At 50.1% G+C, this 25,860-nt stretch overlaps 1 protein-coding gene across 2 annotated transcripts in view; it reads right to left on the bottom strand.

Annotated features, from left to right (window-relative positions):
- The window catches only part of SH3PXD2A (SH3 and PX domains 2A), a 243,330-nt gene extending 220,957 nt beyond the window's left edge, over nucleotides 1–22,373 (bottom strand). Inside the window, exon 1 of one of the 2 annotated variants that reach the window (XM_028167789.2) lies at nucleotides 21,691–22,373. In XM_028167789.2, the coding sequence (XP_028023590.2) occupies nucleotides 21,691–21,762 (72 nt within the window). In that variant the 5' untranslated portion in view covers nucleotides 21,763–22,373. The remainder of the gene's footprint in view (nucleotides 1–21,690) is intronic. The other variant, XM_057531192.1, reaches the window with a different exon arrangement.
- Nucleotides 22,374–25,860: the final 3,487 nt, after the last annotated feature.

Raw genomic sequence — 25,860 nt, 5'->3', positions numbered from 1 at the left:
GTAAAGCATTCATTTCATGATCGATGCTCTGCTCTTCCTAATACATGATAAACCCCACCCAAGGCACTGAACAGATAAGCTCTACTCCCAGGTGGGGCTCACCCAGTGTGGTGGGCTCTGGGCTAATTTGCATCTAATTGTTACTTTTGCTCTTTCAAGAGTCACTCAGTCAAATTCTGTGCTGGAATCAAACCTATGTTAAGATTCCCCTGTCTTTCTTGCCTTTTTAAATTCAGATTTAGACCCAACTTCTGCACCAATGAACCAAGGCACCTCATCCTGAGCCTCCTTTTTATATATCTCAATAAATATAAAAAGAATTTTTATTGATATGAATGATTGCTTTACTCTAAATTTGCAAAATCATTAAATAAACATATAAAGAAGGAATGCAAACATTTAAACATTAAAATTTTAAAAATTTTTACTAACTTACTTTTTAATTTGGGAATTGTATCATCATTTTTTACTTTGAAATTTTGTTTTAAGATTTTTTTTTTAATGTGGACCATTTTTAAAGTCTTTATTGAATTTGTTACAATATTGCTTCTGTTTTATGTTTTGGTTTTCTGGCAGAGAGGCATGTGGGATCTCAGCTCCCCAACCAGGGATCAAACTCGCATCCCCTTCATTGGAAGGTGAAGTCTTAACCACTGGACCACCAGGGAAGTCCTTTTTTTTTTATCAATACATTTCACCGGAATATAAACTCCCCAGGACAAGGATTTTTGTCTGTTTTTGTGTACTAATATAGTCTCAAACCTAGAACAATGCCTGGCATGTAGTAGGCATTTAACAAATCTTTGCTGAATGAATGAATGAACAAATGAAGACTACATGTAACATATAACAAATCCTTCCACACACCATTCAAAATAAATAAATACTAAAATTCTATCATTTTTTAAATAAGAGAAACAGAAACATTATGGATAAAGTTTAAATCCCTTATCCTCCTCCCAGGCCCATTTCTCTCTCCCCATCCAGAAGCAGCCAGTGTCATGAATTTTTTTGTGTGTATCCTTCTGGTCTGTGTTTTTATACTTTTTCCACAAACATATGTAAATATATATAATACACTTTTTGTGAATAATTTTTAATTTATAGAAACAGTATGAAATTTAGATAAATAATAATTACATAAATGGTATTATAGATAATATTCTATTGCTTGCCTTTTTCACTCAGTGTTGTTTTGGGGATCATTCCAGGTTGAAACTTATAAATCTTATTCACATTAACTGCACAGAATTCCATCATATGAATATACTGTATTTATTTATCCATCTTCTTCTCCTGGGCATTTGTATTATTCCAAGTGGTAGCCATAGTTCACAGAATATTCCAGTTCTCTTCCTTCTCAGGCACATGGTAGGACTGTGCTTCCATCAGCAGCATATGAAGTTCCCCACTTCCTCATAGTCTAACCAACACTTGGCATTGTTAAGACATTTCACCCTGTGCGTTCCAACGGGGAATCACATAATCTCTTGAACAAAACTGCTAAGTAGTATACTCAAGGGTATAGAATATATGAAATACTCTTGTTGACCAAAAAGTCCTTTACGTTGTGTCTTTTGCTTTTAAACATTACTTTAGCCTGATGCTCAGCCATAGATTGGGAAGGACAGGGATGCAAGATAATACAGTGTTCCTAAATTGATTCCACAAACATCAGGGATCCACAAGGTCTTCATTGTAAGTATCAGTTCTCATTGCATGGATTTAGACACAGACGGAATAGGAAAATGGATTAAATGTGGACTGACCTACCTAACATAAACCCCAGACACTCTTACCTATCAATGTCGCTTTGATAATTTATCCTACAAAAATAGTAGCCCATATATATATATAGATAGATATATATAGATATATATAGGGCAGCACTGTTTATAATGGCAAAAATAAAAAAGTTGAAAACAAGCTAAATGTTCATTAATAGGATAGTTTTTTTTAATTATAATTTTTTTCTATCTACTTCTACTTTCTATCTACATCTTACTTCAAAGTAAGATGATAAATTTCCGTATGGTTTAAGATAGTTTTAGATGGGATTTTGTTACTTGCCTCCTAACGGATTCCCAGTTTTGCACTGGACCAGCTCTAGCTAGAGGAGAAACAAATGCAGTCTGACTCCACACACAGAGAACTCCAAAACACTTGGCGACTTCCCCATCAGCTGCCCCCAAGAGAGAAGTCCCATGACCCTGTGTCTCGAGGGAAGAGAGCCTGACCAGGAGCCCAGCAACTTTCACCAGAACTTGGTAAGGGGGCTGGGAAGTTAGTCAACACTAAAAACAAATAAAGACGCTTTGTTGTCTCTCTCCCCATCCCCTCCCGGAAAGAGAGTCCCCGGGGAACAGATGAGTAAAGACTTTGCACAGTTTCCACCCTGCCCCCAAGTTGCTGACCAGGCCAGAGGAAGTAATGGGAATAAACTGCAGGCGCATTCAACATTTCCTACAAGATCCAGCCTCGACCAGTTTCAAAACAGTAGAGTAGGAGAGAAAAATCCACATGCTCCAAAGGGCAGAGAGAGGAAATGCTCCAGTGGAACCTGCACTCAGGACCGCAGGCCAGCCCTGCCAAAGTCACGGTGAGGGTTTGTGCCCAGGGCTCCTGGGCCAGCACAGGGAATGAATCGAGCTCACGCTATAAGCCATCAAAAGGGCTGATGGTGGATGAACTTTGAAAACGTTATATTAGTGAAAGAAAGCCAGTCACAAAAGACCACGTAGTTGATGGTTCCATTTATATAAAATGTTCAGAATAGGCAAATCCATAAGGATAGAAAGAAAATTAGTGGTTTCTAAGGGCTTGGGACCAGTGGGGGTGTGGGTAGGGAGGTTGGAAGTGATGGCTAAAGCATACTTGCTTCTTGGGGTAATAAAAATGTTCTAAAATTGACTGTGGTAGTGGTTGCACAATTCTATGAATATACTAAAAGGTATACTTTAAATGGGTTGGTTATATGGTATGAGAATTATATCTCAATAAAGCTGTTCCCAAAAAGGGAGGGGGGCTAAGAGCATCAATGTGGGCTCTCTACTGCCTTAACGCGGGGAGCTACACGAGGATGCTCAGCTCCCGCTGGTTCCTATATTTTTATCATTCATAATGCTTCGATGCCAGCCACCAGCTCTATGAGTTTGTGGTACTTTTATTATCCCTATTTTACAGATAAGGAAACTGAGGCTTGGGGAGATTAAATAATTTGCCCAAAGTCACGTGGCTTGTGAGGGACTCGGCCTCGCCTGTAACCGCTGCACTCTAACCCATCCTAATCCACGTCAGCAGAGAGCCAAACAAGTCCACAGGGTTAACACTGTATTAGGTTAACGCCTAATATTAATAGCATTGGGGCTGGGAACTTATTAGAGGATGGCTTTTGAAAATTTGGGCTGCTCAGGCTGCCTTGCGTGAATGCACCTGCTTCCCTGGGTTCATCCTGGCTGAGGTTCGGGGGATGTGGGTGGGGCAGAGGTGGTCCTTTAAGGTTCTCAGGGACAGTGGCAGGAACTGTCTGCTCCTGAGGAGTTGTTTGGAGTCACTGAGCTGGCTGGGTACCAGGGGGCCCTCTCCCAGCAGCTCTGGGAACCCAAGGGTATCTGAACCCCATGAATAAGTCCCAAATGCCCCACCCAGACTCACATCTGGGACCGAAGCTTCCATGGGATTCCCTACTGTCTGATGTGAGCTCCTGTGGGCGGGAGCAGCCAGGCAAGCCCAGGGGCCCCACTGCCTCTGTCTGCCAAGAACGCACACTGACGAAATGGCCACCCTCTCTTTCTTCCAGGAATCCAGGTAGGGAAGGCCTGTTTCTCTGTGCGTCCCCTTATTAGGGGTTAGGTCACATAACAGATAACACGGACAGGTCCGCATTGCCCCAGCCCCGCACACCTGGACACGTAACCGGCTCACAGTAAAACAGGAGATGGACATTTGCTCTTTGAGGATAAAGCCAGGCATAAGATTCCTTACCCAGCAAAAATGTGTACATACCCTCTCCTTGAGGCCCTGGGGAGGAACTCAAGGCCTCTTCTAGCTTCCCTTCTCAATTCCCCCGTTGCTTCTAGAGTCTCTCCTCCATCTCCCCCCTGCTCTGGGTCACAACTCTTTCCTGGGATCAGGTCATCTGGCACGTCTACACCAGCCTAGTTCACACAGCCCTGCCTCACAGCCTTCCTGCTCCCCCCAAGTCTTCTTCCAGGGCCTCCTCTGAAGCTAGAAGTCATGTTTCTAGAGTAAGTGCCCTGGATGGAGAAGAGGGCCCTTTCTGCACATGCAAAGTCACGGCAGAATCCCACCCACCAGCTCACCCTACATGGGTGGAGGGGGCAGGGGGGTGGAAGTTCAGAGGTCGGTCAGATCCCAGTTCTGCTACTTACTAGCTGTGTCACCTTGAGTGAGTGACTTAACCTTCCCAATTCCCAGTTTCCTTGCCTATAACAATGGGAGTAATACCATCTTTCTTTTGTGAGAGTGAAATGAAGTCTGTGTAAACCTGCCTGATTCAGAAGAGGCACTGGAGAAAAGGAGAAAAGGTAGTTAGGGTAAGTATATGTGAGGGTCTATGATTCCATTTTATACTAAAATCTAAGTATTTTGGGACCCTCTAGCCTGACCGTAAGGAGTTCTCAAGGATAAAAGATGGCCCCAGGAATATGCCTGATGGACAATGACCCAACAGCTTGTACTACACACACACACACACACACAAACATACCACACACAAAATGCACACACACTCCCAAACAGACATATACTAATATACCACCCAGACATAATCCCAAACACCCTGCAATACACACACAAGATATCCCCAAATACACCCCCATAACACACCACACCCAAACACACACACAGACATCACACACCTCCAAATACACATGCATTCCACACTCAAACACACACACACACACACTCTCTCCTCCTTTTTTCTATTTTCTTAAAGATGCTTTCACCCTCTATAAGGACACCCAGTCTCACCACAATTTCAAACACTATCACAAGAAGCTTTAATGTTCGTAATGCCTAACTCCCCGCCAACTAGCCAGATTACAGCAGATACAAATGACAGAGTGTCTTGCTCACATTATGTCACCTTGTACCTGGGCACAGAGGCCAGCAGCCCCCGACCTCATTTCCTCAGACACTTGCACTGCTCCTCCCAGCCTGACCTATGATGGATAAAGATACTAGATTTCTATTTATCCAAAAGTCCCTTGTTTGTTTATTTCTTTCCTGAGGCAAGTTTATACAAGGTCAGATTCCCACGTGTCCAAGGCCCAGCTTCTCTCGGTCATGTTTGCATTGACTGGTCTCCTTCTCTGATGAGGCCCCCAGAAGCTGCTGTATTGATCAAGTATTCTTCAGCCCTGTCCACAATGACTCACTGCCTCTTATTAGCTTTAAAAAAACCTGTATCAAACAAGGATCCTGACTCCTCTATAACAAGAACCCCAGGAACCTCCAGAAAGACAGCACGGCCTGGGGAACTGAGTCATGGACAGAGGTTCTCAGTCTTCGCTCCACCAGTTGCTAGAAGGAGGAGTTTGCTATCATAGTTTGGGTTCATTCCAAAGCAGACCCTGAGACAAGGCCTTGGGTACAGGCTGTTTATTAGGCAGATGATTCCCGGAATCCCAAGTGAGTAAGTATGGAGAGCGAGACCAGGAAAGGATAAAGGCCGATAAAGGGTACTTAATGGCCAATTTACTGCTGTGGGCATTGGGGCTCAGTCCTGCTGGGGATCCTCTGAGGTTCTGGCTGGAAATCGCCTCCGAATTGTCCCAGTGGAGAGCAGGCAGCTGAGATATCAACTCCCTGGGATGATATGATGACGGAATGACAACTCGCCTCCGCCCCCTCCCCTGGCCTTCCTCAGCTGCACCTGCTTGGGTAGAGCAAGTTCCCGTGGTGCCCTTGCTGGAGGGAGCCCTCGCCCAGAGAAGTGAGGTGGGGAGAGGCGACAGTGGGGAAAGCTCGAGGAGGGGAGCTGCCAGCACGCTGGAAACCGCTGCAGGTGAACTCAGGTGAGCCCAGGGCATATGGGGCGGGGCATCAACAGTGTCCTCCACAGTCACAGGAGTCATGTGCCTCTCAGAGCCTTTCCTATCTGTGAAACAGGAGACCTACAGCCCTTCCTAGCAGGTCCCTCAGAGGCAGCAAGACTGTTTGTGAGGAGCTTGACAACCTGGGACACTGACGGTACCGGCAGGAGGCACCGTCACCTTCTGCATGCGCAGCCCTGCTGCAATAAACACCCAGAGGCTGCTCGTGAGGGGAGAGGTGTGGAAAGAGTGCAATTCAAGGCTCCCAGCCAGAAAGGTCAGGCTGGAGCCCACTGACCATCCCCCTGGTCCCCTTGCAAAACCACAAGGCTGTTTAAATGGCCACCATTTAAAGGAAAGGAGAGTGCCTACTAGATGCTTTACCCTGTCTTGGGTTCTTACAATGACCCTACGAGGAAGGCGTGGGCACAGTCAGCTGAGGAAACTGAGCTGAGAGGGGTGAGCAACTCGCTGGCGGCACTCAGCTAGGAAATGGTGGAGTCAGCTTTGGAACACTTGTCTGAATCTTTACACCCCCTTCCTCTAGAACATGCCATAAGCTCCATCCCAGATGCCTCTGTCACAAACCCCAGGCATCTTCTCAAGGCTTCTATATATATATCCGTCAGGCCTGGGCTGATAGGAAGCAGACTGCACCTGCCCTGCCAGCTCAGATAACAACAGTAACTCTTAGGTAGCACTAACTCTGCCCCAGGCACTGTTATAAGTGATTTTATCATCATTATCTCATTTAATCCTCCCAACAATCCTATGAGGAAGGTACTATTATTATCCCCATTTTACAGAACAGGAAACTGAAGCACAGAGAGGTTAAGTGACTTGCCCAAGGTCACGCAGAAATAAATGGGAGAGGAGAAACTTGGATTTAGGCAATCTGGTTCCAGAGCCCCTGCTCTAAACTACTTTGCCACATTCCTCTCGAAAGTGCAGACTCATTCTCCTCACCAGTCTACCAGAAAGGGTCATCCCTGAATGTTGGGAATGGAATTGCCATTGACCTCTCTCCTGGGACGAGAACTGGCAAGAGCAGCATGGAGGAGACAAGACAGCCGGCCCAGCCACCTCTTTAAGGACCAGGCTCCTGGGGAGACAGTGCAAATGCTCCCTGCTGAGTGAGGGTCTCTTTACTGGGGGGTTGGTGTGCCCACAGCGGCACGTAGCACTGAAGCGCAACACAATTGGGGTCAAGTGCCTTTTTTTTCTTTTTGAGAATGATGACTTTTGGGTCCGGATGCTCTAATGGGGGTTCCCAGTACAAGCTTTCCACAAGGGACGGTAATTGCAAGGAACAGCCAAAGAACACAAGAGTTTCCCAGAGTACGGAGCCAAGGCAGGCTGGCCCACGGGGAGGTTGTGGAGATCACATGAAAGAACATCTTGGGGCTCACACGTCAGCAGAGAAAACTGGTCAACACCACGGGGCATCTGCCCAGCAGCTGAAGGCAGTCCATGGTCTCGGACCCGGTCTCCTTCCCATTTCTTATGTTACATCAGCAGAACCACTGCCAAGTAGAACAGAAATCCCAGCTCTCCTTTCTCATGCCTCCGTCCTGCTTTTATAATCAGTTCTACCGCACCGCCCCCCAACCCCCAGCCCCTCAAGTGGAAGTTCTGAACGCAGGGTAGAAACAAAGCCAACAAATCTGCACAGCCACGCAGATACAACGGTTAGGGGAGGAGTAATCCTGTTAGCGCTCGGATGTGCGCCTGTGGACAACTCTTTTAGGGGATGCTGCCTTATCTGTCAAAGGGAGCACATGTTATTCCATTCATTGAGCTCCTACTCTGTGCTTGGCACAGCTCATTGAATCCTCACCACCAGCCTGGAAGATGCTTTTATTATCCACGTTGTACAGATGAGAAAACCTAGGTGAGGAGAACTATAGCACCTGCCCTGAGGGCACAAAGCTCCTGAGGGCCAAAGCAAGGACTCAGATCAGCCAGTCTGGCTTCAACGGCAGAAGCCAGACAGCACTGCCTTGATAGCACTGGTCTCAATCCTCACAGGATACCAGGATCTAGAACCCATGGCCGGATTTTACAGAGAAGGAAGCAGGCTCAGAGTGAGGCTACCTGCCCAAGGTCACCAGCTAAATGGCAGAGCCAGGAGCAGAACCGATGTCAGACTCTGGAGCCTGAGTTTGTGACCACCATGAGGACCTGCCTCCCTGCAGGGCACGAGGGGACAATGCCAGTGTGCGGCCAACAGGCCAGCACTGCCTGGGAGAGGGCATGCCAGGGCACACCAGCTGGCCAGCAAGGCAGGCTCTGTAGGGTCCCCAGTGCCCCATGGCATTAAACCCAAAGAGGGGAGCAAATGAGAGCTAGGGGCTGTTGACAGACTGGCAGCTGACAGAGACGATGCAGCCAACAGCTGCTGTTTATTTTGGGGCCCAGGGAGAGAGGAAGGACTGCTTAAGGCCCAGCTCATTCTAACAATAAACTGAACAGGGCAGAATGGGGAGGGTGCCCCCTCCCAGCTAAAGCAACATCCCTGGTCACCTGCTGAGCTTGGCTGAGCTGAATGGCCTAGGTGTCAGAAACATCTTGCCAGACGCTCTAATCTGGCCTCTCCACCAACAGATACAGTGCTCCCCACCCCAGCCCCAAGTGCTGGACTTGTAAATGGCCCAGGAAGACGACCATGCCCAGCAAACCCACCCCCTGCAGTGTCAGGCTCCAGGAACAAATGGCTTTTCCTGTCTCAGGAACAAAGAGGGGCCGCTCCTGCCTGCCATCAGTGGCTTCGGTTCCCAACTCTGACACTTGTTAACTAAGGTCTGTGGATGGCCAGGCTAGGCTGTGGCAGCCTCGCTGGCGGGACTCCCTGGAAGGCCAGGACATAAGAGGTTTCCCGAAGGACTTCGGAGCCCCATTGCCTGGCTCTGAACCCCAGCCCTGCCTCCTCCTCGCTTATGACCATTGGTAAATTAACCTCTCTGTGTCTCTGTTCTCTCATCAATAAAGTAAGGACCATAAGAGTGCTCTTCTCATCAGGTTGTTATAAAGAGTAAAGTGCTTAGAAGAATGGCTGGCACATAATTCGTGCTCCTAATATTATTACTATCATCATCATCATCACCATCATCAGTTAGCCTGGCAGTTTCCTTGTCACTATGGACACTGGAGGACAGTTCCCCTGGCTATTACACATGGAATTTAAGTTCCCAGGCTGGCCCGTGATATAGGTGAACTAGAGACATCTGGTTCTTGGTGCTATGATTCCATCTACTCCATGGATGAGTAAGGTTTTGGTGGAATGACCTGAGAATCTTACCACCATTTACAGTATTATAACGATAGGAATATACATTCTACATTTCAAATGACCGATTGCCACAATTGTAAGTTAAAAGCTGTGGTTCTTTAAAAAATAGGAGTGGGGTAGGAGGAAGGGGGTTTAATAGGATAAAGCCTTCGTCTACAGATTTATTTCACTGCTCAAGGACCTGCTGTGATCCAGACCCTCAGCTAGCATGAGGGAGGGAGTTTAAAGATGAAAGGATGTGGAGGCTGCTGCCTTTGCAGGAGCTCCCCAGCCTCTAGCTCCCGGCTGCAGGGACTGCTTTCAGCATGGTGCCTTGCACACAGTAGGTACAAAACTCATGTTCAGTTAGTGAAACTCCCTAAGACGTGCACTACCTTCGGGGTCCTGAGTTGCTATCCAAGACGTTGCTGATGGAGGTTGTATTTCCCCGCAGAATCCCTCTTGGGGGGTCAGGGTCAAACCCCAAACAGTCCCCAGAGCGACCTCTCCAGCCGTGTTTTGACCAGTTTCTGGCTTCAGCAAGTCAAGAGGATGCCTCATTGCCGAGCAGAGCCCCCGGCTTGGTGCTGGGAGGGATACAGGCACAACTTGGGTTCTTCAGCTGTCTGACCTCACTGCCCACTGCTCTCCCTCTTGCTCATGCCACTGGGCCACACCAGCCTCTTGTTCTTCTCTGAAAAGGCTAGGCATAGTCCTACCTCAGGGCCTTAGCACTTGCTGTTCCCTCTCTCTCAACCATTTTTGCTCCAAATATCCACAGGCCTCACTCCCTCTCCTCCTTCAGATCTTACTTAAAAGTCACTGTACAGGGGAGCTGTCTCTGGCCACACTCTATAAAATAGCACAGCAACTCCCATCACCACTGCCGTTCCCTGTCTCCCTCACCTCGCTTAGCTTTCTCTACAGCATTTATCCCCCATCTAGCACACTACGTATTTCACCAGTTTTGTTTATTATTTCCCTCCCCCTATCAGAATGTGAGCTCCAAAAGGGCAGGGATTTTTATCTGTCCTGCTGTGTTCCCAGTGCCTGGCACATAGTAAACATTCAAATGTTGATTGATTGATTGAATGAATGAATGAATGAATACAAATAAGCATCAGATTAAGGTCCACCCCACAATGGGCTTTTCCATCAGTCAGGCACAGGAGACATACATAGGCTTGCCCCAAACTGAGCAACCCAAGGTCATTCTTGGTAAGAGTTACAGGAGAGGTTAAAACAATAAACTTTGCAAAAATTCACAGACAGAAAACATTGTAAGATGAGAAGTCTTGGAAGCTTCTGGGAGGTGGCAGAAACTAAGCAAAACCATGAAGGATGACCAAGATAATAATAACAACAGCTGCCATCTATTCAACAACAGTCATGTCCCCAGCACTATGCAGAGTAACAACCAAATGGGCTAAGTGTTGTTACTATTACTACTATTATTCTCATTTGACAGATTAGAAAGTTGAGGCCCATGGCAGGGAAGAAACTTGAACAAGTGAAACAAGGTAGTAAAAGGGCTTCAGAGCCTGAGCCCATGTATCAGGGGAGGCGGTGCTCTGCCCCCATCCTCTTGCCCTCAACTTCCAACTGCTGCCACCTGAGGCCCTCTCTGGGGCTAGCTCCAGTTGCCAGAGCCTAGTTTAGCCTGAGCAAGCAGCAGGCTGAAAGTGCCTGGGAAATAAACTGCTCCCTGCTCCCAACCATGGCTAGTGCCATGCTAGCCGCCATCCTTGAGGACAGGATGTAGAACCCCCAGCAGCTGAAGATTCTGAAGGACCAGGCTTTTAAAAGCGCCTCTGGACATGAGTTCAAGGGGAATAAAAATTTGAATCCCAAAATAGAGGCCAGACCTTGCTAGGGGTCCGTTCCAGGTAGCAAGAGGTTTGTTATCTGATCCCAAATACCAGCTCCAACCACATCACATGTTAATGGAGGGGCTCTGGGGGAAGGTCAGAGTGGGCAGATGACCAGGGTTTAATCCAGACCCTTGAAGTTTTATCAGGGACCCACGTAATGTGCTTCCTAGTCTCCCAGCCTCTCGGGAAGCTCTCGGGAGACAAAGCCACTATAAAGCTGCAGGGCCCCAGCCTTCCAAGGGAAGGCCCACTGTGCATATGCCCTTTGGGCTGACTTCCTTTCTTAAGCCCAGGGCAGTGCTCTCAGCGTTCCATACCCTAGCACAGCCACAGATCAGGGACGAGACTCCCATGCGCGCAGTGCAGCAGAGGGAGAAATACAGCCGCGGAGACCAGAGTCTGAGGGAGGGCAGAGGGTGTAGAGAAAAACCCAGTGCAGCTAGTTTTGATATGTGTGGATGCCTCCAGCTGAGGGCTGGGAAGAAAGAGAAGTACTCCTACCTAGCAACCTAACCTTTGTGGGGTGGGTAATCCATCAAATCTGCAGGGACCACAGTGGAACCATCACGGGCTTTCATCACTGCAGAGATCTGGGTTCAAACCCTGGCTTTCACCGTTCATGGCCATGTGACGCGGGGCAAGACGCTGCACCTCCCTGAGCCCCTGCTTCTTTGGCTGTGCAACAGGGGTGATGCTCAGGGTGGCAGTGGGGATTAAAGAAGACGGAGGATGAGAAGCCCTAACCCCGTGCCTGCACCTAGAAGGGCTCCACTCACACATTCTCTGACTCAATTTCCCCACTATCCCTGCCCAGGAGCTGCCACATCCAGCAATCATGGGAAGCATGAGGCTGCTTTTCTCCAGTTGCTAATGAGCGATGACTAAAGTAAATAATTAACCCTGGCTGGAAACCAAAGTCCAGACATTGTCCTATTACAGGCCTTAACTCTGCGAGAGAAGGATCAGTTTGCCAAGCCACCGGGGCTTAGACCAGCAGAAATCCCTGGGCAGCCACCTCTGGAAGCCCTACCCTCACTGACAAGTGACCGTGTCCCTTCCGGGTGCCAGGCCCTGTGCTGAGAGCCCGATGAATTCTGCCCAGGAGGCAGAATTCAGGAAAGAGTTTCGCTCTCTCGGAGCCCCACTGCCAGCACCATGCCAGGCCAGCCAGGCCTCCCTCTCTGTTGCTACAAAGAGAAATTCTCCCACACAGGCAAGGCCCTTAAAATAGCCCTTTGGGTCTGGGCCATCAGGAAACGGAATAAAGCTGGGTCAGAATGGGGCCTACCATGAAAGAGTTTACAAAGCAGCCGCTTCAAACAGCAGAGACAATCCCTTCACGCTCAGAACACTTAGGTGGGCAAAGCCAGCAAGGCAGGCTCTCTCCACAAAGAACACTATTCCCCAGGAGGACAATGCGCTGGGCCGGCAGAAGCTCCCCAACCCCCAACCTGGGGCAGCCCAGGAGAGGGACCAATGTGCAAGTCACAGTGACAGTGTGAAACAGGCACCGCCTGGGGGGTAGAGGCCCAAACACACCTGGCTTTGTGCTTGACTAACAATGCAACCTCAACTTTCTGAGCCTCAGTCTCCATATGCGTAAAATGGGGTTAAAAATGCACACCTTCAGGGCTGTGTCAGGACCAGAGATTATAAGCAAGAGGCCTGGCAGTGCCTGGCACAAAATAGGCATTCAATACGTGGTAGCTGTTATGATGATGGTGCCCATGTAATAGAGGTCAAGGTCTCCTTTGTTACTGAGTGAGAATAGTCCTGGAAAAAGGAAAACAGCCAGGGCTCTCTACTGGGGACCACGCAGTGATAGGCAGAAATACAGACTGGCCCACACCCACGCCATCCCTGACCCTGCAAGTTCACTATCAGCATTGGGCAGCACCCCACTCCCACGCCCTGAGTGATCAATTTCTGTCAGGTCTGGTTCACACTCCAGGGAGTCCAGAGACAGACCGGAGGGCCCAAAACGTCCCACTGCATAATTTATGCTGCACTGACACACACAGAGGAAGGAATCCTGCCCCAACCCTAACGCGCGCCTCCACCCAGGCCTAGGGAGGGTGGCTTCCTCACAGGCAAAGGGAAATGACAGCAAAGGGCCAGAGAAAGCAGCCGAGGGAGGGGCAGAAAGCACAGCTGTTTCCCCTCTGCTAGCTCAGCCCCCTGGATGTCACTTCCTCCCCTCAGGTAACAGCCGGGAGAGATGGGACTGGAAATAGCTCTGTCTCTTCCATTCACAAAAGTGATCGGCTTGGAATGAAGCAAAGCGTAGTTCCCAGAGGTGGTTTTCTAGAAAACATCTTCACTGGGGGCCTAAAGTGGTCCTGAGTCAACCCTGGCTATAGGCTTCTCAGGGGAGGTAGTATGGCAAGGAAACCTTGTCTAAAAATTCCCTGGCATCAGGAAAAGCTTCTTTTTGTAAAGCATCCCCTTCACAAACGATTAAGAAACCAGATTGAGGGATCTAGGACCCCTTCACATAGCTATTTTCTCTGGGCTCAGCGTTTTCCAAAGCAGCTTTCCTATCCACCCTCCCCTCTACAAGGCAGAAAGGAAGCAGTCAGCCCATTTACTAGATGGGCAAATGGAGATCAAGTGGGGAAGGTGACATGTGGAAGGTCTCACATCTTGAGAAGCCAACCAGCCAGGCCTCAGGTGGAATCTTCTTGGGGCCCAGTCTCCCCAGGTGTGGCATGTGATGGAGGGCTGGCTGCGAGGCTTCTATGGGCACAAGGCCAGCTTTGGAGTCAGCAGGCCTGGGTCATTGCAGGCGCCTCTCCACACGCAGCTTCTTAGCTGTGTGGTGTTTGGCAACTCCCTTAAGCTCTCTGGGCCTCAGTGTCCTCGCGTGCTCGACATGGATGCCAGCAGTAACTACACGCTTCGGCGGGCTGCTTTGAGAGTTTCCGTGTAAAACTCAGCACGTAGAAAGCATTCAGAACTGTTAGCTGTTATTTTTATTATTACATTTTCCCTAAAGAATCAGGCTTACTGGAATACCTGGCAGCGGGGTGAGGGTTAAATAAATGAAGAGGTAGTTTGAAGCACTGTCTTTATAACTAAAACAGGTTCAGAGAGATGCTGGAATAGAAGACAACGTTGGCCTGAAAGTTTCAGGTAACACTGAGACTTCATCCGGGGCTCCCAGCAAGCTGTTTAGTATTAGCCTCCAGACCCTCCAAGGACGGGGTCTCCTCTCTCTTGCCACTGGGGTGCTTCAGCAGCAGCGCTGTGGTTGGGGATGGAAATGACTGCACCGTGACCTCAGGCCCTGCCGGCGGGGCCCTCCACGGATGCGGCCCAAAGCAGCTGACGCCTCACTCCTTGCCGTTCCCCTCCCCCTCCTCCACCCTCCCTCCCCAAGACCTCTGGGGTGCAATCAACTTTTATGAGGTAGGCTGACCCCTCGGAGTAAGAGCTATAAACAGAGAGGGGCTGGGCTCGGCCTGCAGCTAAAGAGTACCCAATGCAAATGGGCTTTGTGACCACCTAGAGGGGTGGGATAGGGAGGGTGGGAGGGAGGGAGACGCAAGAGGGAAGAGATATGGGAACATATGTATATGTATAACTGATTCACTTTGTTATAAAGCAGAAACTAACACACGATTGTAAAGCAATTATACTCCAGTAAAGATGTTAAAAAAAAAAAAATAGAGTCCCCAACGCAGAGCTACAGAAACGGTTCCATGTAGCTCTGTTCCCATCACGGCTGCAACAACAATCCTAGAGCCAGCTCTGGGGCCCACCAGAAGGGACCCACAGTGACAAGCAGCCCCCCTTCCTCTGCAATCCTTGGCAGGAGCAGAAGGTGTGGAGGTGTAACAATAAACTCTGAATTCCCCCGGCTGGCACGTGAGACCCTCAGAAGCCGGCCCACCCTTCCTCCCCATCCTTCTGCCCCACCTGGGTTTTGTCCGCGTTTTCTTTGCACGTCCCGCCTCCGGAACCTTTGCTTTTCCCTTTCTTGGAATGCCCTTCTCCTCTTTTTCCCACCTAAATCCTACTCTTTCCCATCCAAATCCTAATTACTCCTCAAGGCCTAGCATGAAGCCTGCCTTCGCCAGCCAGTCTTCCCTGAAAACTCCAGTTCACAGAGAGCCCCCCCTTCTGAAGCTTTAGGACTTAATCAGTATTAGAACGAATCCCTATGTTGCACCTAATATGTGCCAGGTACTGTTCTAAGGTCTTGATATTTATTAACTCATTTACCCTTCAGCACAACCCTTTGAGCTAGGTCCTATTTTCCCCTCATTTTGTTTTGTTTGTTTTTAACAGACGAGGAAACTGAGGCACAGAGAGAGAAGTAACTTGCACCGGGTCCCACGTAGTAAGTGGTAGAGACAGGATTCTGGCCCAGGGATACCAGAGCCCAGGGTCTCTCCAACAACACAGCCTTCCAGATACACGTCATCCTCTCAGGAGGTGCTGCCCGGGCTTCTCAGTTATTTTCATGCCCCTCTCTCACTGACCCAGCTCTAATGGGGAAGAAAGTGACAAGCTCACAGGCTTGGGTGTCAGAGGCCAGGGTAAGAATCCCAGCCTTGCCACTGAATTACTCTGAGTGAGAGTCACATAAACTCTCTGGGCCTCAATTTCCACACCTGTAAAGTGGGGATAAAAACACCTACCTACTTCATGGGATTGCTATGACACTTAAGTAAAATCCCCTCTGAAGGGTCTCTTCTGCACTGCCTGGCACGCAGTAGGTACTCACAGATGGGTTCTTCCCCTTCTCCCTGCACCTCGACATCCTCGCTGGACTCTGCTCAGCACCTGCTGCTGATGTGACCTGCCTGGAGGTTACTCGGGGGCATGAGAGGGGCTTTCTTGTGGCTCACCGTCCCCCCTCCCCCTCCCCCCTCCCCATCCCCCAGTCCCCCCTCCCCACCCTGACTCCACTACAGGTAGCAGCAGCCCGGCCCGGGCAAGAAGTCACTCACAGCTCTGGGAATCGCTGCTTCAAACGCTCATCACTCTCCTGGACTCTTCCATTATTTTTGGCAACAGCCATGGCAGAGAGCACCTCTGGCCCTGGCTTAGAACCTCTTTCCAAAGCCAGTATCTCCACCTCGTTTCCCACACACACCCCTTGTCCTTCCTTCCCCCTGGCTCCCTGTCCTAACCCATGATCCCTTTCCTGGATTCTCAGAACTCAAAAGAAGTGTGACTACCGTATGTATAACTCTATTATTTGTTTTATTTTATTTAATAAAGAGGCAAAAGAGAACAGAGTTGCCTGTTAAGACTTTTTCTGGCCAAGAAATAGTCTGGTCAGTGACTCAGGCTGAGGAAATCAGAAGGCAATTTCCAGGGACCGCTGTGCAAACCCCCAAGTCAGAAGTCCTAACAACACTGCTCTAATTCACTGTCTCCACTGGCGATTAACTCATGCTGGCCTCGGAATATCTCCTTGGAAAACGCAGCAGCTGGCGCTTATATTTCTGGAGCTGGAACCGGTCTCCTATGACATCAAATAGGTTTATTTTTCCCTTCCCTTCGCCTTCCCTCTGCCTGCCACCACACATGGTGATTCCAATCCTGATTTGTCCCCCCAAACCCTCACTCGGCTCTAAAGAGGGCCATGATAAATGGCTGGCTGTGCTTCCTCTTCCAACAGCCTTGAAGGATGTGGTCGGTTGTTCAATAAGCAGGAATCCTTGTCAGACCTGTGAATCACCCCTAGATCACTTCCCTCCTTGGAGAAGAAGAAACTGTTCTTGCGTGTGAGAGGCAGACAGAGACAGAGAGAAAGAAAGCAGGCAAGAGTGCTAACCCATGTGTGGCACTGACCTTGGGGCTAGGATACTATTTGACCTTGCCCTTACCTGCAGCACCTCTCTACTCCTCTCCCCCAACACATGTTCCTTCCCTTCTCCTTCCCAGCCTACCAGGAAGCCATCACTAGGGCAGCTCCAGGAAGCTCTCCAGGTCTGAACAGCTGCTCCTTGTTTACGTGTTTCTCTCGTATGTTGGGTGTTTTCCACGAGGCATGTAGCCCACTTTCCCATCAGACTATGAACAGCTGGGCCTTCCTTTTTTGCCTTAGTCTTTCCTTCTCTCACAGCTTCACCTATTAGATCCTAAATGTACTCAAGTGTTTTGGTGATAAGGAGCACCACATGGAAGCTAGTATATGTTGAGTACCCATGATGGAGGCCAGGTACTAAGTAGAAGCTTTGCCCAAAATTATCTCAGATCAATTTCCCCAAATCCCTGCGAGGTTACAGGTGAGGAAACAGACCCACAGTGACTGGCTGCAGGTTGCACGCCTAGGAAGAGTCAGAGGTGGGATTCAAACCCTGATCTGCCCACCACCACTCATTCCACAGTGGGACTGGCCTGAGAAGATCCTTTCTGTACTGCAGCTGTGCACCCTTCCTCTCATGGGGCTGGATCCACAGTCTAAGGGCTTAAGAAAAAATGAAGGGCAGAGAAAAGAATGGGTCTGGGGCCAATTCCTAAAAATGTAGCTCCCAGGACCAAGACCAAAATCTGCAATGCTCTAAACACACAGGAGAATGTGTTATTTCTACAGGGTGGCTCCTTCGTCTATCCCCTCAAGGATCACTGGGGAGCAGATATCATCTTGGATTTGTTCCACTCCTCCTGCCTCACAGTGACCTCCTCCATCACCTGTCACACACGCACCTCCAGGACACAAGGTGAATGTCCCACACAGTGAGCCAGTCCTCAAATACCACGTGGCATTGCTCTCTCATCATGTAAACCTGAGCCTGGTCTCCCCAACCAGACTCCAGTGGAGGAGAAGGGCCTCACTGTACGTTCATAGCTTCCTCTGGAGGTAAAGTGACCTGAGATGACCCAGATCTGCCTTGTACTAACTGGGAGACCTTGAGTAACCTCTAACCTCTCAGTTCACCCATCTGTATAAAGGAATCAAAGACATTCGATGAACTGTAGGAATTACATGAAATCATGCACGTTAAGCATTTGGCACCATCGATGGTAACTGCTAACACTGGCTATTATTTGCATTCCCTGAAGAGTCCTGTAGAGGATCAGAATATTCATGACTGGTATTTGTCTGAAATAAACAATCAGGAAAGGAAAAGACTGTGAAAGCACAACGCCTCCCAAATCCAAACAAGTAATTTCTTGTTTGTTTTAGATGCACGAGCTCCTCTCCAACACCAAATGACTTGACATACACCTACACATGCTTGTGGGTACAAAGGATTATGTGAACTGGAACTCACATCCTTACGGAAAGTTTTCAAAGGTATCTGCAGTTTGCAACCAGCATCATCAGGATCATTTGAAAGACAAGTGGTCTGAGGCCAAAGACAGTTTACCTAAAGGTCTCCCCAGGGGCAGCTCATAAAAGCTAAGAGAGGAGCCCAACTCCATGCAGGGAGCCTGGCCTAAGCAGCAGCTGCCCATCTTCCCCAAACCCACCCCAAGCAGGGGCTTGACAGAGGGGAAGGAAGCCAAGGGCTGACAGCACCACTCAAATGAGGGAGGTCACTTGCCTGCCTCTCATAAACAGACCAAAACACAAGACCTTCAGTGTCCAGGCAGCTCCCCCTCATCACAGGGACAAGCATGCCTTTGGCTGGATGTCCTGAGAAGACCTTTGCAGTATGTTCCCAGCATTCTGGGGCCAGCAGGGCCCCTCCTGCTTGGGCCCCAGGCCTCTCATCAGCTAGCTCCAGCTAACGTGCACGTCCCATAAAGCTGCTCTGCTCTGCAATTTGCCAAACCGCAGACTCAGAATTCACCATCAGTGGAGGAGAGGCGGGAAGAAGGCATGCTTCTTCAGCGTAGAGGGCTTCCAGAACATACGTGACTTGGGCACAGCGTGTCCTGCCAGCTACCCACACCAGCGCACCTTGCCCAGAACACCTGACCTTCTGGTGTGTGGTGTCCGCCATGTAAAGGCCAAGAGAGGAGGCGATCCTAAACTTCAGAGGCACAGCCTCCCCAGCATGCTCCTCCTGCCCTGTTGGCCCTGCCGACACTTTCTATTATTGGCTCCCTCTCCTTATGTTATGCACTGATGCCCCAAATGCGCAGGAACCTCTTGCTAGCACCAGATATCTGGGCTCGTCAACCCCAACCAGCCTTTTACGGTATTTTGATGAACCCAACCCACGACATGGGCAGAAGGCCAGTTAGACCCAGGTGCTGTGACTAGCTGTGTCACAAGTGACTTTACCCCATCTGGTTCTCAGTTTCCTCATCTGTAAAAATGAGGGGGTGGAGCCTCATGAGTCCTCAGGTCCCTGCCAGCTCCACAATTCCATAACACACAATACTCTCTCCTTTAACTGCTTTCCACAACCTGGGTTCAGGGCTCTGTATGGCCCCATCTGCTCAGTGACATCACTCCCGGCCCCAAACATAACGTCATTGATTCTTACACGGGAAGTGGAGACGTCCCAGAAAACACTGTCCATAAAAAGGGAGGAAATGATCATTTCGAGGGAATTGGACAGGACTTCTTTTGTATTTTTCACACAGAACAAATTATTATCAATCTTAAAACCCCAAACCTTTCTTCCTTCTTGCCAGACCATTAATAGCTGCTTTTCAAAAGTGCTTTCTTAGTCAGAATCACGCCAAGCTACCATTTAATGAGTGCTTGTTTTGTGCCAGGAACTGCGCTAAGTGCTTTGCAAGTATGATCTCATTTAATTCTCCAGACAACCCTATGAAGTAGATACTATTATTATACTCACTTTAAAAATGAGGAAACTGAGGCCCACGGAGATTAAATAATTTGCCCAAAGTTGCATAGCTAGTCAGTATCTGAGCCAGGCTTTGAACAAGAGCCTGTAACTCAGAGCCTCAGCACTAACCACCTCTCAACACTGTCTGCAGCGGGGCCCCGGTCACTTTAGCAGCGCTCCTGACCAGGAGTGCATCCTACATCTGTAATCTTGGACATCATTGGTCAAAGCTAAGTTTGATGTTTCACCTAAAATCCAGAGCCGGCACCTGCCTGGGTCTCAGAACAGAGTGCCATCTGTTGAAAGCAGTGCCTACCTTAACTGAGGACTAGAAAAGAACCCCTAAAACTTAGCCTGCAACATGTGAGAAAAGAACTTAGGAAGGCTGTCTTCGTAATAAGTGCTGGGATATGCAAATGGACATCTGTCCCCAGGGGAGGGTGACCACATGGTGACCCAAGTCCTCCAAAAAGAGCTTTCTTGAAATGGCAGGGCAAGATGCTTGCTGAGCCAGTAACACAAAAGGAACAGCTCTCCCACCAGCACCCACGTCTCTGTCCCGTCAGGAACCAGACTCCTTGGTTTACCTCCTCCCCAACCTGAGCCCAGGCCCATTTATTCTACTATAAAGAAACCCAAAGATCAGAGCTATTGGGGATAAAGACAGAAAGAGTAGCCTGAGGCTGACATTTGCACAAATCCCAGTCCCCTTCCAACAAGGAAATAAAAGGAATTTCAGAGATCAATGTGCTGTCCAGGGCAGCAACCAACAGCCTGTTTTAATTGTTAAAATGAATGCTTTGAGCATTCTAAATGCTCCTTTAAATGACTAATTTGCAAATAAGATGCAGTCCTCCGGCTTTGGATGCCCTGCTGTCTGCCTCTCCTATCTCAAGAACAGGAGCAAAGCCGCTAGGACTGGCATTCTCAGGCGTCAAGGACACAGTTTACTTCCTAAGGTGGGAAGGATGGGAAGACAGGAGGGGCTGAGATGAAAGGGGGACGCGTCCCACAGGCCAGGCGCTCGGCTCAATCAACCTTAGCCCCTTCTCATTAAGTCTGGAGAAGGAAGGGGGAGGGGCAGCCGGCTGTTCTTCGGAGACCACAGCAAACATTTGCCTCCTCGTGTCTGGAGATGGAGCATCTCTTAAGAGGAAATGAACCCAGTTAAGGGTCATGTCCAGAGGAGGGATAAAAGGAAAAGCCACAATTCTCCTCACACCGACGGACACAAGGACTTTAAGAAGGAAATCAAAGCTCAGGGCTGAAGGTGGAGGTGGGGCAGGGGTGCGGCGTCATCCCTCTGCCCCCAGACCCAGGCCTAGGGAGGCAGAGAACGGAGCAAAAGTGGGAGGCTCGCGTGAGGCTTCCTTCCCCAGGTCAAGCCTCTGAAAGCATCTCGGTCTGTGTGAGCGTGAGCGACCCGAGTCCCCAGGGAGGGCCGGGAAGATGCTCTTTCCCAACGGAGCTTCCCAGCGAGGGTTTGACGAACGCTCCCCCCACCATCCTTCAAAGCTCAGGCGGACAGATGACTTCACCGTTGTAACAGACAAGGGCAGCCACTTGCCAATTCCAATGCCAAAAAAAGAAAACGGGCGTGGGGGGAGTGGAGGAAGGTCAGAAAAGGCTTCCCTGGAGATCACAGCCCTGCGAAGAAACTCCACCGCCGAGGGCTGCCCTGTGGGCACTTAGCCCCGGGACTCAACAGCGCGGGTAGGGCAAGGGGCCACCCAGGGCCCTCGGGGGTTCCTGGCCAGCCCCCCCGCGGGGGTCTTAGGGGCGATACTCACATAGTGCTTGGAGGGGTTCCTCCGTTTCTCCACGTCCACCACGGTGGCATCTTGCACGCAGTAGGCGAGCATCTTCCCCCACAAAGCGAGTGGCGCCCCCCGGCGGCGTCACCTTCTCATCCTGGTCGAGCTCCGGCTCCTTCACCCGCTTCCCAGGTCCCCGGCCCCCCCCGCCACCCCGGTCCGGCGCGTCGCTGCCCGGGCTCCCGGCGCCCTCAGGTACGGCCGCGGAGCGGGGACGGTCCGGAGGGGACGCGGACTCCGTGCGCCCGGGCGGCTCCCCGTGGGCCTGCCGCGCGCCCCTTCCCTCCAGCGCCGCCTCCGCCGCTCTCCGGCTCGCCCGCCAGCTCTCTCCGCCGCCCGGTGGGTCCGGCGGGAACTGGCGGAGCAGAGGAGGGGCGGGGGTGTGTCCCGCCGGCGAGGGGACGGGGCGGGGGCCCCGGAGCCTGCTGTCAGCGCGCTGGGGAGGGGCCGGCGGCGCCCCTTCGCCGCGCTCCGGCTCCGAGGGGCTCGGCGCTGGCGGAGGCTGTGGGCTCAGAAGGCGGAGGCAGGGCCGGGCCGGGAAGGGAAGGGAAGGGAAAGGGGGGAAGCGCGCTGGGAGGGGCTCCGGGCCCGGGGCGACGGGGAGGGGGCTGCAGCCCGGCCGGAGCGCCAAGAGCTCGGCCAGCGGCCTGGCGCGGCGCTGGGCCACTTCGCCGGGCACGGAAACTCAGGGTGGCTTCGGAAGGGGGAGGGGCGGGGGGAAGTGAACCCAGCGCGCCCTCACCCTGGCTTTCCGTCTTGGAGCGGATTTGTGCCTTCTGTCCCCACCTTTACGGCCCCCTCCCACTCATATCCCTCAGATCTCTTTAATGAAAAGTAGTTTATTACCCCGCTGTTACGGCCCAGGCCCTCCGAGCAGGAGGCAGGAATGGGGAAAGAGCTGGCATTAAATCCTTCAAGCCAGAGCCTTATCTTTTGATAAACCACCTGCCCCCCTGCGGGTTACAAAGGGTAAATCCTCCCCGGAAATGTGATCGATCCGCTGCCTGAGTCGTTTATCGATCTGGGTCTGGGTAACCAACCTGTGATATCATTTACCAGTGAGGTTTCAAGACTGTGACACCACTGCCTTAAGCCTAGGGCTTCCCTGGGACCCTCCCCAGGCAGGCTAGGAGGGAAGGGAGCACACAATGGTGAGGAAATCCACCACTGGGTTGGGGACTGTCTCATCACTGGCCCCAGGCTCTGGCTTTCTCACCACCTGTCCCTCTGATATGGAAAACCGACTTTCCAAGCCACTTGTCTGTCCCTGGACTTGGAACACAATTACTATTTAATTCAATTTACACCCCCTCATCTATTTCAACATATTTTCCATTCTAATTTCAAATATTTAAAGAAGTACTGTTTTCACAATTAATCCTATTGTTTCACAGTCACAATAAGCTTTGTGACTGTGGACCAACGTGAAGCATGTGAAATGGAGGCCAAGAGTTTTACAATCTAATTGTGTTAATACTTTTTTTCTCTGCACTGTCAAAACCCATGTAGCTATCTAAGGCTGTTCACACATTTGCCTGGTACAGAGTACCATACTAACCCCTCCAACTTTCTTGGAGAAGGATGCTAGAACACCAAATGATGCTGCTATCTAAATATTTGACCTGCCGCAAATCACTTAATACCATAGGCATTAGAGTCACCTTAAAGTTCTCTATGAAATGTGGGTGCTGAACTAGATGGTCTTTTAAGATTCCTCCCTACAGGGGCTTCCCTGGTGGTGCAGTGGTTAAGAATACACCTGCCAGGGCTTCCCTGGTGGCGCAGTGGTTGAGAATCTGCCTGCCAATGCAGGGGACACAGGTTCGAGCCCTGGTCTGGGAAGATCCCACATGCCGCAGAGCGGCTGGGCCCGTGAGCCACAACTACTGAGCCTGCGCGTCTGGAGCTTGTGCTCCGCAACAAGAGAGGCCGCGATAGTGAGAGGCCCGCGCACCGTGATGAAGAGTGGCCCCCACTCTCCGCAACTGGAGAAAGCCCTCGCACAGAAACGAAGACCCAACACAGCCATAAATATAAAAATAAATAAATAAATTTTAAAAAAAAAGAATACACCTGCCAAAGGAGGGGACACAGGTTCGAGCCCTGGTCCGGGAAGATCCCACATGCTGCGGAACAACTAAGCCCATGCGCCACAATTACTGAGCCCTCGTGCCACGACTACTGAAGCCTGCGTGCCTAGAGCCCACGCTTCGCAACAAGAGAAGCCCGCGCACCGCAACCAAGAGTAGCCCCCGCTCACTGCAACTAGAGAAAGCCGGCCCGCAGCAACAAAGACCCAATGCTGCCAAAAATAAATAAATAAAATAAACAAAAATTTATTAAAAAAAAAAAAGATTCCTCTCCACATACATTCCAAACTCCTAGCAGTAGTTACTCCTGTTGGAGACAATTTTGAGTTCTTTGTTTTTCATAATTAGCATGTATGGATATTGACATTTAAAAAATATTTTAAAAATTTTCTTCTCTAAAACTCTAGAATCTTAGGCTTGATTGAGCACCTAATCTATGCTCATTTACAAGGCTTTAAGGAACAGAAGAGGGAGAGAATTCAGTTGATGTCTGTGGACCTGAAAACTGAATCTAATTGACAAATGCTTGTCTCTTCCCTTCCAGAAGAGAGTACAGTTGAGAAACAGAGACACCATTAAGACTGTATCTAATAAAATAGGCATTAGGATTCCAGAAAAATGGAGGCCTGGAGTAATCCAGGAGAACTTCCTGGAGGAGGCTGTCCCTCTGCTAGGGACTGGAGGATGGGCTGAGTGGAGTACCTTGGAACACTCTGCCTCCTCTGAACTCCTCCAAGCCAGGTGCATTTGCCCTGAGCTGCTTTGACTTGTGTGTATTTGTCCATAACACAGTTCCTCTCCCCTGAGAGCACCTGGTACACAAGGACTGGCTTAAGTTATCTTATACTTCTTTGCACTCCTCATATAGCAAATACCGTACTTTATCCACAGTAGTAGTCACTCACTGTATGAGAATCTGTTGAATGAATGATCGGGGGAAAAGAAAAGGTGGAGTGAGGACACTGAAGCCTGAACCTGCAGGTGACAGGCAGAGGGCCAGGAGGACAGTGTCCACCTGGGGAAGAGTCAGGCAAGCGGGTGAGACACAGGAAAAGGAAATAAGGAGAAGGATGGGTGTTGGGGGTCCAGACTGTGAGAGATCTTGACACTAGTCACAGGGCTTCTCCGTCAGAGAAGATTACAGAAAACCATTGTCCTGGGAGAAGATGATCTGACAGTGATGCTCAGTGATGCGAAAAGGAGGAGACAGGGCATCACTGCCTTGAGCAAGGCCTGTTCCTCGTGGGAGTAGGAGGAAGACCTGGATAGACCCTCAGCACTGAGCTCCTCAGGGAAGGGCTGGGCTGTGGGAATCTGGGAGCACCTTTGGTGAAAAATCAAGACAGCCTATGGGTTCATGGCAAGAAGATTCCTAATGGCACTCGCCCACTCTTCCTCTGTGGGCTGCAAGGTGTTCTGGAAGTGCTAATTAAGCCAGAGAAACCCCTGGTGAGGGGAGCCGGGGTTTAGCTGCTGGAGAGAAAGAAGAGGAAGGGGCTTGGCTTGCACTGGGTCACCTTATGAGTCAGAGCACTCGCCCAATAGGCACCGGTGGTTTCCCACTCACCCTCCTTCTTCCGGATCAGGATCTGAACATGGACCTGAGGATAAGAGATCCGGAGGAGAGAGGGAGGGTGATTGCCTACAAGCTGATGGCCTTCTTCTGGTCTAAGAAACCCCAGACAACCTGACATCTCCTAAATTCAGGGTCTTGAAGCACAACTCGAGGACCCCCAACTTCCCCTGCGCTCCCAATTACCTCAGTTGGAGGGAGCAACCGAGCACCAGCCCCCACCCAACCCCATGGTGCCAAGGTGTCTGGGAATTAGTTGGGTAGAAGTTATTAATACCTATGGGAGAAAGTCTCCTTTCTCTCCTGGGGCCATGTAGCCAAGAGACTTTAAGTATAAAATGGTACAGGCTCTCCCTTCTTCCCTGGGTACATTTCAACCTCATGCAGATTTCCTTCCCAACAGTGCCTTAGGCATGCCTTTCGGCTCTACACACATTTACTGAGTGCCTCACATGTACCTGGCACTTTCCCAGCAATGACTGA

This window comes from Balaenoptera acutorostrata, chromosome 16 (assembly GCF_949987535.1).
Source record: "Balaenoptera acutorostrata chromosome 16, mBalAcu1.1, whole genome shotgun sequence".
Taxonomy (NCBI): domain Eukaryota; kingdom Metazoa; phylum Chordata; class Mammalia; order Artiodactyla; family Balaenopteridae; genus Balaenoptera; species Balaenoptera acutorostrata.
This window is presented reverse-complemented; position numbering and strand designations above follow the sequence as displayed.